General features: G+C 40.3%; 1 protein-coding gene across 24 annotated transcripts in view; it reads left to right on the top strand.

The window, feature by feature from the left end:
* Positions 1-19,162, top strand: part of syd (JNK-interacting protein syd) — a 517,229-nt gene that overhangs the window by 209,629 nt on the left and 288,438 nt on the right. For 22 of the 24 annotated variants that reach the window (XM_070084613.1, XM_070084636.1, XM_070084625.1 and 19 more), the window contains exon 6: positions 9,052-9,145. In XM_070084613.1, coding sequence (XP_069940714.1) covers positions 9,052-9,145 — 94 coding nt within the window. The remainder of the gene's footprint in view (positions 1-9,051; positions 9,146-19,162) is intronic. The other 2 variants (XM_070084621.1, XM_070084633.1) reach the window with 1 other exon arrangement.

Below are 19,162 nucleotides of genomic sequence, written 5' to 3' on the forward strand. Positions count from 1 at the left end.
TACCAGCCAGCCTCCGCGGTAACATCCAAGCATACAATCGGAACATTTCGTATTATTACAGCATTTTTGGTGATTTCATCTGCAAAATAAGTGACCATGGGCCCCAAGAAAGCTTCTAGTGCCAACCCGACAGCAATAAGGGTGAGAATTACTATAGAGATGAAGAAAGAGATCATTGCTAAGTATGAAAGTGGAGTACGTGTCTCTGAGCTGGCCAGGTTGTATAGTAAACCCCAATCAACCATCGCTACTAGTATTGTGTCCAAGAAAACGGCAATCAAGGAAGCTGTTCTTGCCAAAGGTTCAACTGTGTCTTCGAAACAGAGATCGCAAGTGATAGAAGATGTTGAGAGACTCTTATTGTTGTGGATAAACGAAAAACAGATAGCAGGAGATAGCATCTCTCAAGCGATCATAAGTGAAAAGGCTAGGAAGTTGCATCAGGATTTAATTAGAAAAATGCCTGCAACTAGTGATGATGTGAGTGAATTTAAGGCCAGCAAAGGTTGGTTTGAGAGATTTAAGAAGCGTAGTGGCATACAGAGTGTGATAAGGCATGGTGAGGCTGCCAGTTCGGACCAAAAAGCAGCTGAAAAATATGTGCAGGAATTCAAGGAGTACATAGACAGTGAAGGACTGAAACCTGAACAAGTGTTTAATTGTGACAAAGCAGGCCTGTTTTGGAAGAAAATGCCAAACAGGACCTACATTACTCAGGAGGAAAAGGCACTCCCAGGACATAAGCCTATGAAAGACAGGCTTACTCTGTTGATGTGTGCCAATGTTAGTGGTGATTGCAAAGTGAAGCCTTTATTAGTGTATCACTCTGAAACTCCCAGAGCGTTCAGGCAAAAGAATATCCTCAAGGCTAATTTGTGTGTGCTGTGGAGGGCAAACAGTAAGGCATGGGTCACTAGGGACTTTATCTATGACTGGTTACACCAAGCATTTGCCCCCAATGTGAAAAATTACCTAACTGAAAAGAAATTAGACCTTAAATGCCTCCTGGTGTTAGACAATGCCCCTGGTCATCCTACAGACTTGGCAGAGCGACTTTGTGGGGACATGAGCTTCATTAAGGTGAAGTTTTTGCCTCCTAATACCACTCCTCTCCTGCAGCCCATGGACCAGCAGGTTATTGCAAACTTCAAAAAACTGTACACAAAAGCTCTGTTTGAAAGGTGCTTTGTAGTGACCTCAGAAACTCAATTGACTCTAAGAGAGTTTTGGAGAGAGCACTTCAATATCCTCAGTTGTGTAAACCTTATAGGTAAGACTTGGGAGGAAGTGACTAAGAGGACATTGAACTCTGCTTGGAAGAAACTGTGGCCTGAATGTGTAGACCAAAGGAATTTTGAAGGGTTTGAGGCTAACCCTGGGAATCCTATGCCAGTTGAGGAATCCATTGTGGCATTGGGAAAGTCCTTGGGGTTGGAGGTTAGTGGGGATGATGTGGAAGAGTTGGTGGAGGAGGACAATGAAGAACTAACCACTGATGAGCTGCTAGATCAACTTCAACAGCAAGAGGCCACACCTGAGGAAACTGCTTAGGAGGAGTGGAGAGAGAAATTGAAGAAGTTGCCTACTTCAAAGATTAAGGAAATGTGTGCAATGTGGCTTAAAGTGCAAACCTTTATGGATGAAAATCACCCTCAGACAGCTGTTGCAAGCCGTGCTGGTGACTATTACACTGACAATGTTGTGAACCACTTTAGGAAAGTCATAAAGGAACGAGAGGTACAGACCTCTATGGACAGATATGTTGTGCGACAGAAGTCCAGTGACTCTGAAGCTGGTCCTAGTGACATTAAAAGAAGGGAAGTAACCCCAGAAAAGGACTTGACACCTCAAGTCTTAATGGAAGGGGATTCCCCTTCTAAACACTAAGACCATCAACACTCTCCCCTCCTTCCATCCCATCAATTATCACCAGATCTTCAATAAAGGTAAGTGTCATGTAACTGTGCATGTCTTCTTCAGTTTGTGTGTATTAAAATTAATATTTCATGTGGTAAAAAAATTTTTTTTTCATACTTTTGGGTGTCAGGAATGGATTAATTTGATTTCCATTATTTCTTATGGGGAAAATTCATTCACATAACGATAATTTCGCATAACATTGAGCTCTCAGGAACGGATTAATAGTGCTATGCGAGGGTCCACTGTATATAGCTGTCCTGCTCCACGTCTGGTTAGTGTGACTTTGTAAATGGTCCAAGTCGGACCGAAACGTCGTCGTAAGCTCCTCTCTTTTATGTTTGGGTTATTTGTGTATCAAGTTGGTTAATTTTATTAAGTGTATTCTAACCTAACCACTCTGTAATCCGGCAAACTCAGTAATCCGGCACACTACAGGTCCCAATGATGCCGGATTTGTGATGAAGGACCTATACTAGCAGGTTGGTGTGGCGACCCTGGAAATTTGAAATTATGCTAGCCGAAATTAGTGCCGAATAACTGATGGAACCAGATGTCTGATTGCTGGATTTGTGATGGCAGACCTGTAGTTTGTTAGATTATGTATTGGTGGATACAAGGTTGATGGGTAGGCTTCAGGATGTACATGTTTATAGAGGAGCAACGGATATATCAGATCATTATCTAGTTGTAGCTACAGTTAGAGTAAAAGGTAGATGGGAGAAAAGGAAAATGGCAACAGTAAGTGAAAGAGAGGTGAAAGTTTATAAACTAAAGGAAGAGGAAGTTAGGATGAGATATAAGCAACTGTTGGGAGAAAGGTGGGCTAGTGCAAGTATGGGTTATGAGGGGGTTGAAGAGGGATGGGATAGTTTTAAAAAGGCAGTATTAGAATGTGGGGCTGAAGTTTGTGGCTATAGGAGGGTGGGTGCAGGAGGAAAGAGGAGTGATTGGAGGAATGATGAAGTAAAAAAGTACAATAAAAGAGAAAAAGGTAGCTTATGAGAAGTTTTTACAAAGCAGAAGTGATATGAAAAGGGCAGAGTATATGGAGAGTAAAAGAAGGTGAAGAGAGTGCAAAAGGAGAGCAAATAATAGAGCGGGAGAGGCACTATCAAGAAATTTTGCTGAGAATAAGAAAAAATATTGGAGTGAGATAAATTAAGAAAACCTAAAAAAAAAGAAACATACCACGGGCGGAGTTAGAACCTGTGATCAGAGAGTCTTAAAACTCCAGACCAACGCGTTAGCCACTGGAGTTTTAAGACTCTCTGATTGGGGGTTCTAACCCCGCCTGTGGTATGGTTTATTTGTAATCATGTCATTATGATTTTGTGAGTTACGAAAGCCTAGGGAATGAATGGATTTGTCAGTTAAAAACAGAGTAGGAGAGTTAGTAGATGGGAAGCTTGAGGTATTGGGTACATGGCAGGAATATTTTGAGGAACTTTTAAATGTCGGTTAAGAAAGGGAGGCAGTAATTTCATGCACTGGCCAGGGAGGTATAACATCTTTTAGAAGGGAGGAAGAGCAGGATGTGAGTGTGGGGAGGTGCATGAGGCATTACACAGAGTGGAGGCAGGGAGGAGATGTAGTGTTGGAGTGGTAGGTATTTTTGTTTAATAAATGTATGAAATAAGGGAAGGTACCTAGGGATTGGCACAGAACATGTATAATTCTTTTATATAAAAGGAAGGGAGACAAAAGAGATTGTAAAAATTATAGGGATTTAGGTCAGGGGTTTCAGATAGAGTTAGAGCTAAAGAAGGAGTAGCAATAATGTTGAAGGATAAGCTATGGCAGGAAAAGAGGGATTATAAATGTATTAATTCAAGGATTATGTGGAGAAAAATAAAGGTTGGATGTGAAAAGTGGGTTACAGTAAGCATATATACACCTGGAGAAGAGAGAAGTGTAGAAGAGAGAGAGAGATTTTGGGAAATGTTGAGTGAATGCGTGGGGAGTTTTTGAACCAAGTGTGAGAGTACTTGTGTTTGGGGATTTCAATGCTAAAGTGGGTAAAAATGTTGTGCAGGTAAATTTGGGGTACCAGGGGTAAATGAAAATGGCGAGTCTTTAATTGAGCTATGTGTAGAAAGAGGTTTGGTAATAAGTAATACGTATTTTATGAAGGAGAGGATAAATAAATATACAAGGTATGATATAGCACGTAATGAAAGTAGTTTATTAGATTATGTATTGGTGGATAAAAGGTTGATGGGTAGGCTCCAGGATGTACATGTTTATAGAGAGGCAACTGATATATTGGATCATTATTTAGTTGTAGCTACAGTTAGAGTAAGAGGTAGATGGGACAAGAGGAAAATGACAACAATAAGCAAGAGGGAGATGAAAGTGTATAAACTAAGGGAGGAGGAAGTTTGGGTGAGATATAAGCAACTATTGGCAGAAAGGTGGGCTGGTGCAAGTATGAGTAGTGGGGGGTTGAAGAGGGTTGGAATAGTTTTAAAAATGCAGTATTAGAATGTGGGACAGAAGTTTGTGGTTATAGGAGGGTGGGTGCAGGAGGAAAGAGGAGTGATTGGTGGAATGATGAAGTAAAGGGTGTGATAAAAGAGAAAAAGGCAGCTTATGAGAGGTTTTTACAAAGCAGAAGTGTTATGCGAAGAGTAGAGTATATGGAGAGTAAAAGAAAGGTGAAGAGAGTGCAAAAGGAGAGCATATGATAGAGTGGGAGAGGCATTGTCAAGAAATTTTAATGAAAATAAGAAAAAATTTTGGAGCGAGTTAAACAAGTTAAGAAAGCCTAGGGAACGAATGGATATGTCAGTCAAAAACAGAGTAAGGGAGTTAGTAGATGGGAAGATTGAGGTATTAGGTAGATGGCTAGAATATTTTGAGGAACTTTTAAATGTCGACGAAGAAAGGGAGGCGGTAATTTCATGCACTGGCCAGGGAGGTATACCATCCTGTAGGAGTGAAGAAGAGCAGGATGTGAGTGTGGGGGAGGTGTGTGAGTCATTACGTAGAATGAAAGGGAATAAAGCAGCTGGAACTGCCAGAATCATGACAGAAATGTTAAAAGCAGGAGAAGATATAGTGTTGGAGTGGTTGGTATTTTTGTTTAATAATTGTATGAAAGAGGGGAAGGTACCTAGGGATTGGCATTGAGCATGTATAGTCCCTTTATATAAAGGGAAAGGGGACAAAAGAGATTGTAAAAATTATAGAAGAATAAGTTTACTGAGTATACCAGGAAAAGTGTATTGTAGGGTTATTACTGAAAGAATGTAGGATTGCGGATGAGCAAGGAGGTTTCAGAGTGGGCAGTGGATGTGTAGATCAAGTGTTTACATTGAAGCATATATGTGAACAGTATTTAGGTAAAGTTAGGGAAGTTTTTATTGCATTTATGGATTTAGAAAAGGCATATGATAGAGTGGATAGGGGAGCAATGTGGCAGATGTTACAAGTACAGTGTATGCAATAGGTGGTAAGTTATTAAATGCTGTAAAGAGTTTTTATGAGGATAGTGAGGCTCAGGTTAGGGTGTGTAGAAGAGAAGGAGACTACTTCCCGGTAAAAGTAGGTCTTAGGGATGTGTAATGTCACCAATGTTGTTTAATATATTTATAGATGGGGTTGTAAAAGAAGTAAATGCTAGGGTGTTTGGGAGAGGGGTGGGATTAAATTATTGGGAATCAAATACAAAATGGGAATTGACACAGTTACTTTTTGCTGATGATACTGTGCTTATGGGAGATTCTAAAGAAAAATTGCAAAGGTTAGTGGATGAGTTTGGGAGTGTGTGTAAAAGCAGAAAGTTGAAAGTGAACATAGAAAAGAGTAAGGTGATGAAGGTATCAAATGATTTAGATAAAGAAAAATTGGATATCAAATTGGGGAGGAGGAGTATGGAAGAAGTGAATGTTTTCAGATATTTGGGAGTTGACTTGTCAGCGGATGGATTTATGAAGGATGAAGTTAATCATAGAATTGATGAAGGAAAAAAGGTGAGTGGTGAGTTGAGGTATATGTGGGGACAAAAAACGTTATCTATGGAGGCAAAGAAGGGAATGTATGAAAGTATAGTAGTACCAACACTCTTATGTGGTTGTGAAGCTTGGGCTCTAAATGCTGCAGCAAGGAGGCGGTTGGAGGCAGTGGAGATGTCCTGTCTTAGGGCAATATGTGGTGTGAATATTATGCTGAAAATTCGAAGTGTGTAAATTAGGAGAAGGTGTGGAGTTAATAAAAGTATTAGTCAGAGGGCTGAAGAGGGGTTGTTGAGGTGGTTTTGTCATTTAGAGAGAATGGATCAAAGGAGAATGACATGGAGAGCATATAAATCTGTAGAGGAAGGAAGGCGGAGTAGGGGTCATCCTCGAAATGGTTGGAGGGAGGGGGTAAAGGAGGTTTTGTGGGCGAGGGGCTTGGACTTCCAGCAAGTGTGCGTGAGCGTGTTAGAAGTGAATGGAGATGAATGGTATTTGGGAGCTGACAAGCTGTTGGAGTGTGAGCAGGGTAATATTTAGTGAAGGGAATCAGGGAAACCAGTTATTGTTATATAGCCGGACTTGAGTCCTGGAAATGGGAAGTACAATGCCTGCACTTTAAAGGAGGGGTTTGGAATATTGGCAGTTTGGAAGGATATGTTGTGTATCTTTATACGTATATGTTTCTAAACTGTTGTATTGTGAGCACCTCTGCAAAAACAGTGATTATGTGTGAGTGAGGTGAAAGTATTTTCTTTTTGGGGATTTTTTTCTTTTTTAGGGTCACCCTGCCTCGGTGGGAGGTGGCCGACTTGTTAAAAAAAAAAAAGTTTACTGAGTATTCGAGGTATAGTGCATGGTAGGGCTATTATTGAAAGAATTAGAGGTAAGATAGAGAGCAGGATTGCAGGTGAACAAGGGGACTTTAGAATGGGTAGGGGATGTGTAAATCGGGTGTTTCATTGAAGCATGTATGTGAACAATACAGTGGACCCCCGGTTAATGATATTTTTTCATTCCAGAAGTATGTTCAGGTGCCAGTACTGACCGAATTTGTTCCCATAAGGAATATTGTGAAGTAGATTAGCCCATTTCAGACCCCCAAACATACACGTACAAACGCAGTTACATAAATACACTTACATAAATTCACTTGCATAATTGGTCGCATTGGGAGGTGATTGTTAAGCTGGGGTCCACTGTACTTAGATAAAGGTAGGGAAGTTTTCATTGCATTTATGGATTTAGAAAAGGTATATGATAGAGTGGATAGGGAAACAATGTGACAGATGTTGCAAGTGTCTGGAATAGGTAGTAAGTTACTAAATGCTGTAAAGATATTTTTATGAAGATAGTGAGACTCAGGTTCGGGTGTGTAGGAGAGAGAGAGACTACTTCCTAATAAAAGTAGGTCTTAGACAGGGATGTGTAATACCACCATGGTTATTTAACATATTTATAGATGGGGTTGTAAAAGAAGTAAATGCTAGGATGTTCGGGAGTGGGGTGGGATTAAATTATGGGAAATCATATACAAAAGGGGATTTGACAGTTACTTTTTGCTGATGGTACTATGCTTTTCAGGGATTCTAAAGAAAAGTTGCAGAAGCTAGTGGATGAGTTTGGGAGTGTGTGTAAAGATAGAAAGTTGAAAGTGAACATAGATAAGAGTAAGATGATGAGGGTATCAAACGATTTAGATAATGGAAAATTGGATATCACATTGGGGGGAGGGAGTGTGGAAGAAGTGAATGTTTTCAGATATTTGCGAGTTGTCTTTTCAGTGGATGCATTTATGAAGGATGAGGTTAACCATAGAATTGATGAAAGAAAAAAGGGGAGTGGTGCATTGAGGTATCTGTGGAGACGAGAACATTATCCATGGAGGCAAAGAAGGGAATTTACGAGAGTATAGTGGTACCAATGCTCTTATATGGGTGTGAAGCTTGGGTTGTAAATGTTGCAGCAAGGAGGCAGCTGGAGGCAGTGAAGATGTTGTGTCTAAGGGCAATGTGTGGTGTAAATGTTATGCAGAGAATTCGAAGTGTGGAAATTAGGGGAAGGTGTGGAGTTATTAAAAGTATTAGTCGGAGGGCTGAAGAGGGGTTGTTGAAGTGGTTTGGTCATTTAGAGAAAATGGAACAAAGTAGAAAGACTTGGAGAGGTTATAAGTCTGTAGGGGAAGGAAGACGGGTAGGGGTCATCCCCGAAAAGGTTGGAGGGAGGGGGTAAAAGAGGTTTTGTGGGCAAGGGGCCTGGACTTGCAGCAAGCGTGTGTGAGCGTGTTAGATAGGAGTGAATGGAGACGAATGGTTTTTGGGACCTGACGAGCTATTGGAGTTTGAGCAGGGTAATAATTTGTGAAGGGATTTAGAGAAACTGGTTAGCTGGACTTGAGTCCTGGAAATGGGACATACAATGCCTGCTTTTTAACCCTTAAACTGTCCAAATGTAGATCTGCATTCGCTCGTGAAGCGCTCTGAACGTAGATCTACGTTTTTTACATTCTTTCTTATGGAGAAAATTAAGGTCAGAGCGCTACGCGCGCAAACGTAGATCTACGTTTGGACAGTTTAAGGGTTAAAGATTGGATTTAGGATATTGGAAGTTTGGAGAGACATCTAAGCTGTCATATCTGAGCACCTCTGCAAAGACAGTGATTATGTTTGAGTGATGGTGAAAGTGTTGAATGTTAATGAAAGTTTTTTTTTTTCTCTTTGGGGATTTTCTTTCTTTTTGGGTCACCCTGCCTTGGTGGGAAATGGTCGACGTGTTAAAAAAAAAAAATATAAGTTTTTCCAACATGGCCCTTATTTCTTATATTGAAGTTACATTTATAGGTAACCAGTAATCTCACTTAATTTTATGTACTGTTTTATTATTTTCAAACTGCTTCTTAGTACCTGTTGATACAGTTAATGAACAAAGCCTTTTCCTACAGTTTTTAATTCACTACAACTGCATTTATTTATTTAGGATGCAAATTTTATTTTTTTGTTGTACAGTATACGTGTGTCATAAATTATCTTTGGCATCATACATTACTGAAATTAATATTGAATCCTCTTAATGATTTTAATGGTAATGCATAGAATCCAGTGGAGCTATAAGTGTTAGTAATATCCATGAATATAATTAGTTTTGCCTTTGGATTAAATATAATGATTCCATTTTTCAGGAAGCACAAGTTGGGCCAGACACTCCAGTTGTACACACAGACAAAGGTCAGCTGACGGACACAATTGAACAGGCTGATCGGGAAACGGCCACAAGTATGAGTAATGCAGGCAACCCTGGTTGTCTTGCCCAGCTCACACCTACAATAGCTTATATATATCCATGCTTTGCAAAGAAAATAATATATCTCTTATTTTTTATTACTTATATAGTGAGAAATGGCTTTTCAGTAGATGTATTGTTGCCTGTGCTCAAAATCTGCCAATGGAAATCTTGATTTAGTAGTAATCATGTACAAGAATCCTGTAGGTGTTAGCAAAAGCAAGCATTGGGGGTTATGTACTTACTGGATGTATTTTGAATTTTGGAGAGAGTACCTTGTTTTCAAGTCCTAGCGATGTTCTGATTTTAGTAATGCACCTCTTCCCCAAATATAAAGAGTTTAATTGCACACATGCCTGTTGTTTAGGTTTTTTTTTTTGTTTGTTTGTTTGTTTGGCTTATATTTTCATTTCAGTTGAATGCCAAAAATGAATGGTTTAATGTAATACCTTCCAGTAATTACCCGATCATTATTATGCCTGCATTTTTCATGGTTGCTTTCTTAAGCTATGCTCTTTGTTATGAATAAATAAATTTATGTGTAAAGTAGTAGGTTGGTAGACAGCAACCACCCAGGGAGGTACTACCATCCTGTGGTAGGTTGGTAGACAGCAACCACCCAGGGAGGTACTACCATCCTGTGGTAGGTTGGTAGACAGCAACCACCCAGGGAGGTACTACCATCCTGCCAAATGTAAAATGGAAACCTGTAATTGTTTTACACAGTGGTAGAATTGCTAGTGCCTTTTCTTTGTCTCATAAACACACAGGAAGTACATCTGATTACTTCTACTTAAACTTATATCACACTACACATGCATGTACATGTATATGCATACACACCCATCTGAGTTTTCTTCTATTTTCTTAATAGTTCTCATTCTTATTTATTTCCTTGCATCTCCATGGGGAAGTGAAGCAGAATTCTTCTTCTGTAAGCCATGCGTGTCGTAAGAGGTGACTAAAATTCCGGGAGCAAGGGGTTAGTAACCCTTTCTGTATGAATTACTAAATTTAAAAAGAAAATCTTTCGATTTTCTTTTTAGATCACCCTAACTTGATGGGAAATGGCTGGTTCACTGAAAAAAAAAAACTGTTGGAATATTTGAATGAGTGTTGATGTAGTGCAGATAATAAGAAAGACATGGATGTCACTGTTATGAATGAAAAGAAGCTAGATGTCCTGGTCGTATATGAAAATACAGTGCAAAGTCCCTGTTTTATTCCAAAACAACGGTCAAAGTTTTTTTTTTCTCATTATGCACTGTGCTGCAGGATTTTTTTTATACTATGCACACTGACCACATAGACCCATTCTTTCATATGTAGGACTACCAGCTTTCTCCCACTAGAATTGAGGGCGCTAGAATTTAGGCGTACTAGTACGTCAAAAACCCTGGGTCATAAGCTGTACTAGTACTGCCAAAACCCTCAAAGGGTTAAAGTGTGAGCAAGGTAACATTTTGTGAAGGAATTAAGGGAAGTTGGTTAGCTGGACTTAGTCCTGGAGGTGGGAAGTACAGTGCCTGCACTCTGAAGGAGGGGTATACCTGGAGAGGGTTTCAGGGGTCAACGCCCCTGCAGCCCGGTAAGAGACCATGCCTCGTGGTGGATCAGGGTCTGATCAACCAAGCTCTTACTGCTGGCTGCACGTAAACCAACATATGAACCACAGCCCAGCTGATCAGGTACTGACTTTGACCCATTAACCGCCCAAATGTAGATCTACGTTCTCTCGCCCAGCACTCCGAATATTTAAAAAAAAGTTTTTTTTTTTTAAATGAAGAGGACATTTTTTACATAATGTAGGTAGTAGGCTGATAGACAGCAACCACCCAGGGAGGTACTACCGTCCTGCCAAGTGAATGTAAATGAAAGTCTGTAATTATTTTACATGATGGTAGGATTGCTGGTGTCTTTTGTCTGTCTCATAAATATGCAAGATTACAGGTACGTCTTGCTACTTCTACTTACACTTAGGTCACACTACACATACATGTACATGTTTATTTATACACACTCATCTGAGTTTTCTTTGATTTTATCTTAATAGTTCTTGGTCTTATTACTTTTCCTTTTATATCCATGGGGAAGTGGAATAAGAATCTTTCCTCCGTAAACCATGCGTGTTGTAAAAGTCAACTAAAATGCCGGGAACAATGGGCTAGTGACCCTTTTCCTGTAATAATTACTAAAAAGAATAAGAAGAAAAAAATTGTCAAAGTGGGAAGTCTGAATGTGCATGGATATTGTGCAAATGATAAGAAAGAGATGATTGTGGATGTTATGAATGAGAAGAAGCTGGATGTCCAGGCTTTAAGTGAAACAAAGCTGAAGGGAATGAGAGAGTTTCAGTGGAGAGGAATAAATGGAATTAGGTCAGGGGTTTCAAATAGAGTTAGAGCTAAAGAAGGAGTAGCAATAATGTTGAAGGATAAGTTATGGCAGGAAAAGAGGGACTATAAATGTATTAATTCAAGGATGATGTAGAGTAAAATAAAGGTTGGATGTGAAAAGTGGGTTATAGTAAGCATATATGCACCTGGAGAAGAGAGAAGTGTAGAGGAGAGAGAGAGAGATTTTGGGAAATGTTGAGTGAATGCGTGGGGAGTTTTGAACCAAGTGTGAGAGTAATGGTAGTTGGGGATTTCAATGCTAAAGTGGGCAAAAATCTTGTGGAGGGAGTAGTAGGTAAATTTGGGGTGCCAGGGGTAAATGAAAATGGGGAGTCTTTAATTGAGCTATGTGTAGAAAGAGGTTTGGTAATAGGTAATACATATTTTACGAAGAAGAGGATAAACAAATATACAAGGTATGATGTAGCACGTAATGAAAGTAGTTTGTTAGATTATGTATTGGTGGATAAAAGGTTGATGGGTAGGCTCCAGGATGTACACGTTCATAGAGGGGCAACTGATATATCGGATTATTATTTAGTTGTAGCTACAGTTAGAGTAAGAGGTAGATGGGAAAAGAGGAAAATGGCAACAACAAGGAAGAGAGAGGTGAAAGTGTATAAACTAAGGGAGAAGGAAGTTCGGGTGGTATATAAGCAACTATTGGCAGAAAGGTGGGCTAGTGCAAAGATGAGTAGTGGGGGGGTTGAAGAGGTTTGGAATAGTTTTAAAAAATGCAGTATTAGAATGTGGGGCAGAAGTTTGTGGTTATAGGAGGGTGGGTGCAGGAGGAAAGAGAAGTAATTGGTGGAATGAAGAAGTAAAGGGTGTGATAAAAGAGAAAAAGTTAGCTTATTAGAGGTTTTTACAAAGCAGAAGTGTTATGCGAAGAGTAGAGTATATGGAGAGTAAAAGAAAGGTGAAGAGAATGGTGAGAGAGTGCAAAAGGAGAGCAGATGATAGAGTGGGAGAGGCACTGTCAAGAAATATTAATGAAAATAAGAAAAAATTTTGGAGTGAGTTAAACAAGTTAAGAAAGCCTTGGGAAAGTATGGATTTGTCAGTTAAAAACAGAGTAGGAGAGTTAGTAGATGGGGACATGGAGGTTTTGGGTAGATGGCGAGAATATTTTGAGGAATTTTTAAATGTCGACGAAGAAAGGGAAGCGGTAATTTCATGCACTGGCCAGGGAGGTATACCATCTTTTAGGAGTGAAGAAGACCAGAATGTAAGTGTGGGGGAGGTACGTGAAGCATTACGTAGAATGAAAGGGGTTAAAGCAGATGGAACTGATGGGATCATGACAGAAATGTTAAAAGCAGGAGGGGATATAGTGTTGGAGTGGTTGGTACTTTTGTTTAATAAATGTATGAAAGAGGGGAAGGTACCTAGGGATTGGCGGAGAACATGTATAGTCCCTTTATATAAAGGGAAAGTGGACGAAAGAGATTGTAAAAATTATAGACTAATAAGTTTACTGAGTATACCAGGAAAAGTGTACGGTAGGGTTATAATTGAAAGAATTAGAGGTAAGATAGAATGTAGGATTACGGATGAGCAAGGAGGTTTCAGAGTGGGTAGGGGATGTGTAAATCTAGTGTTTTCATTGAAGCATATATGTGAACAGTATTTAGGTAACAGTAGGGAAGTTTTTATTGCATTTATGGATTTAGAAAAGGCATGTGATAGAGTGGATAGGGGAGCAATGTGGCAGATGTTGCAAGTACAGTGGACCCCCGGTTAACGATATTTTTTTCACTCCAGAAGTATGTTCAGGTGCCAGTACTGACTGAATTTGTTCCCATAAGGAATATTTTGAAGTAGATTAGTCCATTTCAGACCCCAAACATACACGTGCAAACGCACTTACATAAATACACTTACATAATTGGTCGCATTCGGAGGTGATCGTTATGCGGGGGTCCACTGTATATGGAATAGGTGATAAGTTACTAGATGCTGTAAAGAGTTTTTATGAGGATAGTGAGGCTCAGGTTAGGGTGTGTAGACGAGAAGGTGACTACTTCCCAGTAGTAAAAGTAGTTTGTAATGTTACCATGGTTTAATATATTTATAGATGGTGTTGTAAAAGAAGTAAATGCTAGGGTGTTCGGAAGAGGGATGGGATTAAATTATGGGAAATCAAATTCAAAATGGGAATTGACACAGTTACTTCTTGCGGAAGATACTGTGCTTATGGGAGATTCTAAAGAAAAATTGCCAAGGTTAGTGGATGAGTTTGGGAGTGTGTGTAAAGGTAGAAAGTTGAAAGTGAACATAGAAAAGAGTAAGGGGATGAGTGTATCAAATGATTTAGATAAAGAAAAATTGGATATCAAATTGGGGAGGAGGAGTATGGAAGAAGTGAATGTTTTCATATACTTGGGAGTTGACGTGTCGGCGGATGGATTTATAACGGATGAGGTTAATCATAGAATTGATGAGGGAAAAAAGGTGAGTGGTGCACTGAGGTTTATGTGGAGACAAAAAACGTGATCTATGGAGGCAAAGAAGGGAATGTCCGAAAGTATAGTAGTACCAACACTTATATGGGTGTGAAGCTTGGGTTGTGAATGCAGCAGCGAGGAGGCGTTTGGAGGCAGTGGAGATGTCCTGTCTAGGGCAATGTGTGGTGTAAATATTATGCAGAAAATTTGGAGTGTGGAAATTAATAGAAGGTGTGGAGTTAATAAAAGTATTAGTCAGACGGCTGAAGAGGGGTTGTTCAGGTGATTTGGTCATTTAGAGAGAATGGATCAAAGTAGAATGACATGGAAAGCGTATAAATCTGTAGGGGAAGGAAGGCAGGGTAGGGTTTGTCCTCGAAAAGGTTGGAAGGAAGGGGTAAGGGAGGTTTTGTGGGCGAGGGGCTTGGACTTCCAGCAGGCGTGCATGAACGTGTTCGATAGGAGTGATTGGAGACGAATGGTATTTGGGACCTGACGATCTGTTGGAGTGTGAGCAGAGTAATATTCAGTGAAGGGATACAGGGAAACCGGTTATTTTTATATGGCCGGACTTGAGTCCTGGAAATGGGAAGTACAGTGGACCCCCGCATACCGTTGGCCTTACATAACGTTAAATCCGCATACCGATACATTTTATCGCTAAGATTTTGCCTCGCATACCGCTAAAAAACCTGCTCAACGCTGTTCGTCCGAGACGCGTCTAATGTGCGGCCTGAGCTAGCCTCACATGTTCCGCCGGTGGCATTGTTTACCAGCCTGCCTCCGCGGTAACATCCAAGCATACAATCGGAACATTTCGTATTATTACAGTGTTTTTGTGATTTTATCTGCAAAATAAGTGACCATGGGCCCCAAGAAAGCTTCTAGTGCCAACCCGACAGCAATAAGGGTGAGAATTACTATAGAGATGAAGAAAGAGATCATTGATAAGTATGAAAGTAGAGTGCGTGTCTCCGAGCTGGCCAGGTTGTATAATAAACCCCAATCAACCATCGCTACTATTGTGGGCAACAAAACGGCAATCAAGGAAGCTGTTCTTGCCAAAGGTTCAACTGTGTTTTCGAAACAGAGATCGCAAGTGATGGAAGGTGTTGAGAGCCTCTTATTGGTATGGATAAATGAAAAACAGATAGCAGGAGATAGCATCTCTCAAGTGATCATAAGTGAAAAGGCTAGGGAGTTGCATGAGGATTTAATTAAAAAAATGCCTGCAACTAGTGATGATGATAGTGAATTTAGGGCCAGCAAAGGTTGGTTTGAGAGATTTAAAAAGCGTAGTGGCATACATAGTGTGATAAGGCATGGTGAGGCTGCCAGTTCGGACCACAAAGCAGCTGAAAAATATGTGCAGGAATTCAAGGAGTACATAGACAGTGAAGGACTGAAACCTGAACAAGTGTTTAATTGTGATGAAACAGGCCTGTTTTGGAAGAAAATGCCAAGCAGGACCTACATTACTCAGGAGGAAAAGGCACTCCCAGGACATAAGCCTATGAAAGACAGGCTTACTCTGTTGATGTGTTCCAATGCTAGTGGTGATTGCAAAGTGAAGCCTTTATTAGTGTATCACTCAGAAACTCCCAGAGCGTTCAGGCAAAAGAATATCCTCAAGGCTAATTTGTGTGTGCTGTGGAGGGCAAACAGTAAGGCATGGGTCACTAGGGACTTTTTCTATGACTGGTTACACCATGCATTTGCCCCCAATGTGAAAGATTACCTAACTGAAAAGAAATTAGACCTTAAGTGCCTCCTGGTGTTAGACAATGCCCCTGGTCATCCTACAGACGTGGCAGAGCGACTTTATGGGGACATGAGCTTCATTAAGGTGAAGTTTTTGCCTCCTAATACCACTCCTCTCCTGCAGCCCATGGACCAGCAGGTTATTGCAAACTTCAAAAAACTGTACACAAAAGCTCTGTTTGAAAGGTGCTTTGTAGTGACCTCAGAAACTCAATTGACTCTAAGAGAGTTTTGGAGAGAGCACTTTAATATCCTCAGTTGTGTAAACCTTATAGGTAAGGCTTGGGAGGGAGTGACTAAGAGGACCTTGAACTCTGCTTGGAAGAAACTGTGGCCAGAATGTGTAGACCTTTAAAGGGATTTTGAAGGGTTTCAGGCTAACCCTGAGAGGAGTATGCCAGTTGAGGAGTCCATTGTGGCATTGGGAAAGTCCTTGGGGTTGGAGGTTAGTGGGGATGATGTGGAAGAGTTGGTGGAGGAGGACAATGAAGAACTAACCACTGATGAGCTGCTAGATCAACTTCAACAGCAAGAGGCCAGACCTGAGGAAACTGGTTCGGAGGAGGGGAGAGAGAAATTGAAGAAGTTGCCTACTACAAAGATTAAGGAAATCTGTGCAATGTGGCTGAAAGTGCAAACCTTTATGGATGAAAATCACTCTCACACAGCTATTGCAAGCCGTGCTGGTGACTATTACACTGACAATGTTGTGAAACACTTTAGGGAAGTCATAAAGGAACGAGAGGTACAGGCCACTATGGACAGATATGTTGTGCAACAGAAGTCCAGTGACTCTGAAGCTGGTCCTAGTGGCATAAAAAGAAGAAGGGAAGTAACCCCAGAAAAGGACTTGACACCTCAAGTCTTAATGGAAGGGGATTCCCCTTCTAAACACTAAGACTCTCTCCTCCTCCCATCCCATCAATCATCACCAGATCTTCAATAAAGGTAAGTGTCATGTAATTGTGAATGCCTTTTTCAGTTTGTGTGTATTAAAATTAATATTTCATGTGGTAAAAAATTTTTTTTTCATACTTTGGGGTGTCTTGCACGGATTAATTTGATTACCATTATTTCTTATGGGGAAAATTCATTCACATAACGATAATTTCGCATAACAATGAGCTCTCATGAACGGATTAATATCGTTATGCGGGGGTCCACTGTTCAGTGGAACCCAGCTTTACGATGGCATGCTTTACGTTAAATCCGCCGTACAATACATTTTAACTCAAAAATTTTGCCTCACCTCACACTAAAAAACTCGCCTTACATGAGTTGTCCAGGACGCATCCCACGTGTGACCTCAGCGCCAGTGTTTACAAGCCAGCCAGTGCGGTCACATCTACGCATACATTCGGTACATTTCACATTATCCCAGTCTTTTTAGTGCTTGTAACTGCAAAATAATTCACCATGGACCCAAAGAAAGCTTCTAGTGCCATCGCTGTGGTAAAAAGGGTGAGAATTAGTATGGAATTGAAAAAAGAGATTAAGGAAATGTGTGCAAAGTGGCTTGAAGTGCAAACCTTTATGGACGAAAATCACCCTCACACAGCTATTGCAAGCCGTGCTGGTGACTATTACAATGACAATGTTGTGAACCACTTTAGACAAATCATAAAGGAACGAGAGGTACAGAGCTCTATGGACAGATATGTTGTGCGACAGAGGTCCAGTGACTCTCAAGCTGGTCCTAGTGGCATCAAAAGAAGAAGGGAAGTAACCCCGGAAAAGGACTTGATACCTCAAGTCCTAATGGAAGGGGATTCCCCTTCTAAACAATAACAACTTTCACACACTCCCCTCCTCCCATCCCATCAATCATCACCAGATCTTCAATAAATGTAAGTGTCATGTATTCTATTCATAGTAGAGTATTAACTGTGCATGTCTTCTTCAGTTTGTGTGTATTAAAATTAATATTTAATGTGGTAAAAAAAAATTTTTCATACTTTTGGGTGTCTTGTACAGATTAATTTGATCTCCATTATTTCTTACGGGGAAAATTAATTCGCCTTACGATAATTTTGGCATACGATGAGCTCTCAGGAACGGATTAATATCGTAAGGTGAGGGTCCACTGTACAATTCCTGCACTCTAAACGAGAGGTTCGGGATATTAGCAGCACCTCTGCAAAAACAGTGATTATGTGTGAGTGAGGTGAAAGTGTTGAATGATGATGAAAGTATTTTCTTCTCGGTGGGAGACGGCCGACTTGTTAAAAAAAAAAAAAATAGAGTCAGTACTTATGGAGATATAAGGCCACAAATTCGGCACTTATCGCTCACCTGATGGCATCATGAAGCGTTGCCGCTTGCAGAAGTGTTGCTGATATACCTTTTTTTCTCATTTTTTTTAATTTGTATAATTTTTGTTTTGATAATTATAATTTGTAGTAGTTCTTGTGATTTCATTGCTAATCTTTGTTCTGACACTAATATTAGGTACTGAAATAGTACTCAAATATTCACAAACACAGTGACAGGTGAACATTTTCACCTACCTTAGTCACAGACTATTGTCTAGATATACATGTACAGTGGACCCCCGCATACCGATTTTAATCCGTGCAAGAGGGGTCATTGTTATGCGAAATAATCGGTATGCGAATGAATTTTCCCCATAAGAAATAATGGAATCAAATTAATCCGTGCAAGACACCCAAAAGTATGAAAAAAAAAAATTTTTTACCACATGAAATGTTAATTTTAATACACACAAACTGAAAAAGGCATGCACACTTACATGACACTTACTTTTATTGAAGATCTGGTGATGATTGATGGGATGGGAGGAGGGGAGAGAGAGTGTTAGTGTTTAGAAGGGGAATCCCCTTCCATTAAGACTTGAGGTGTTGAGTCCTTTTCTGGGGTTACTTCCCTTCTTATTTTAATGCCACTAGGACCAGCTTCAGAGTCACTGGACTTCTTTCGCACAACATATCTGTCCATAGTGGCCTGTACCTCTCGTTCCTTTATGACTTCCCTAAAGTGTTTCACAACATTGTCAGTGTACAGGTTGCCAACACGGCTTGCAATAGCTGTGTGAGGGTGATACTCATCCATAAAGGTTTGCACTGTCAGCCACATTGCACAGATTTCCTTAATCTTTGTAGTAGGCAACTTCTTTAATTTCTCTCTCCCCTCCTCTGAACCAGTTTTCTCAGGTCTGGCCTCTTGCTCTTGAAGTTGATCTATCAGCTCATCAGTGGTTAGTTCTTCATTGTCCTCCTCCACCAACTCTTCCACATCCTCCCCACTAACCTCCAACCCCAAGGACTTTCCCAATGCCACAATGGATTCCTCAACTGGCATAATCCTCTCAGGGTTAGCCTCAAACCCTTCAAAATCCCTTTAAAGGTCTACACATTCTGGCCACAGTTTCTTCCAAGCAGAGTTCAAG

Source organism: Cherax quadricarinatus, chromosome 13, assembly GCF_038502225.1.
Source record: "Cherax quadricarinatus isolate ZL_2023a chromosome 13, ASM3850222v1, whole genome shotgun sequence".
NCBI lineage: Eukaryota > Metazoa > Arthropoda > Malacostraca > Decapoda > Parastacidae > Cherax > Cherax quadricarinatus.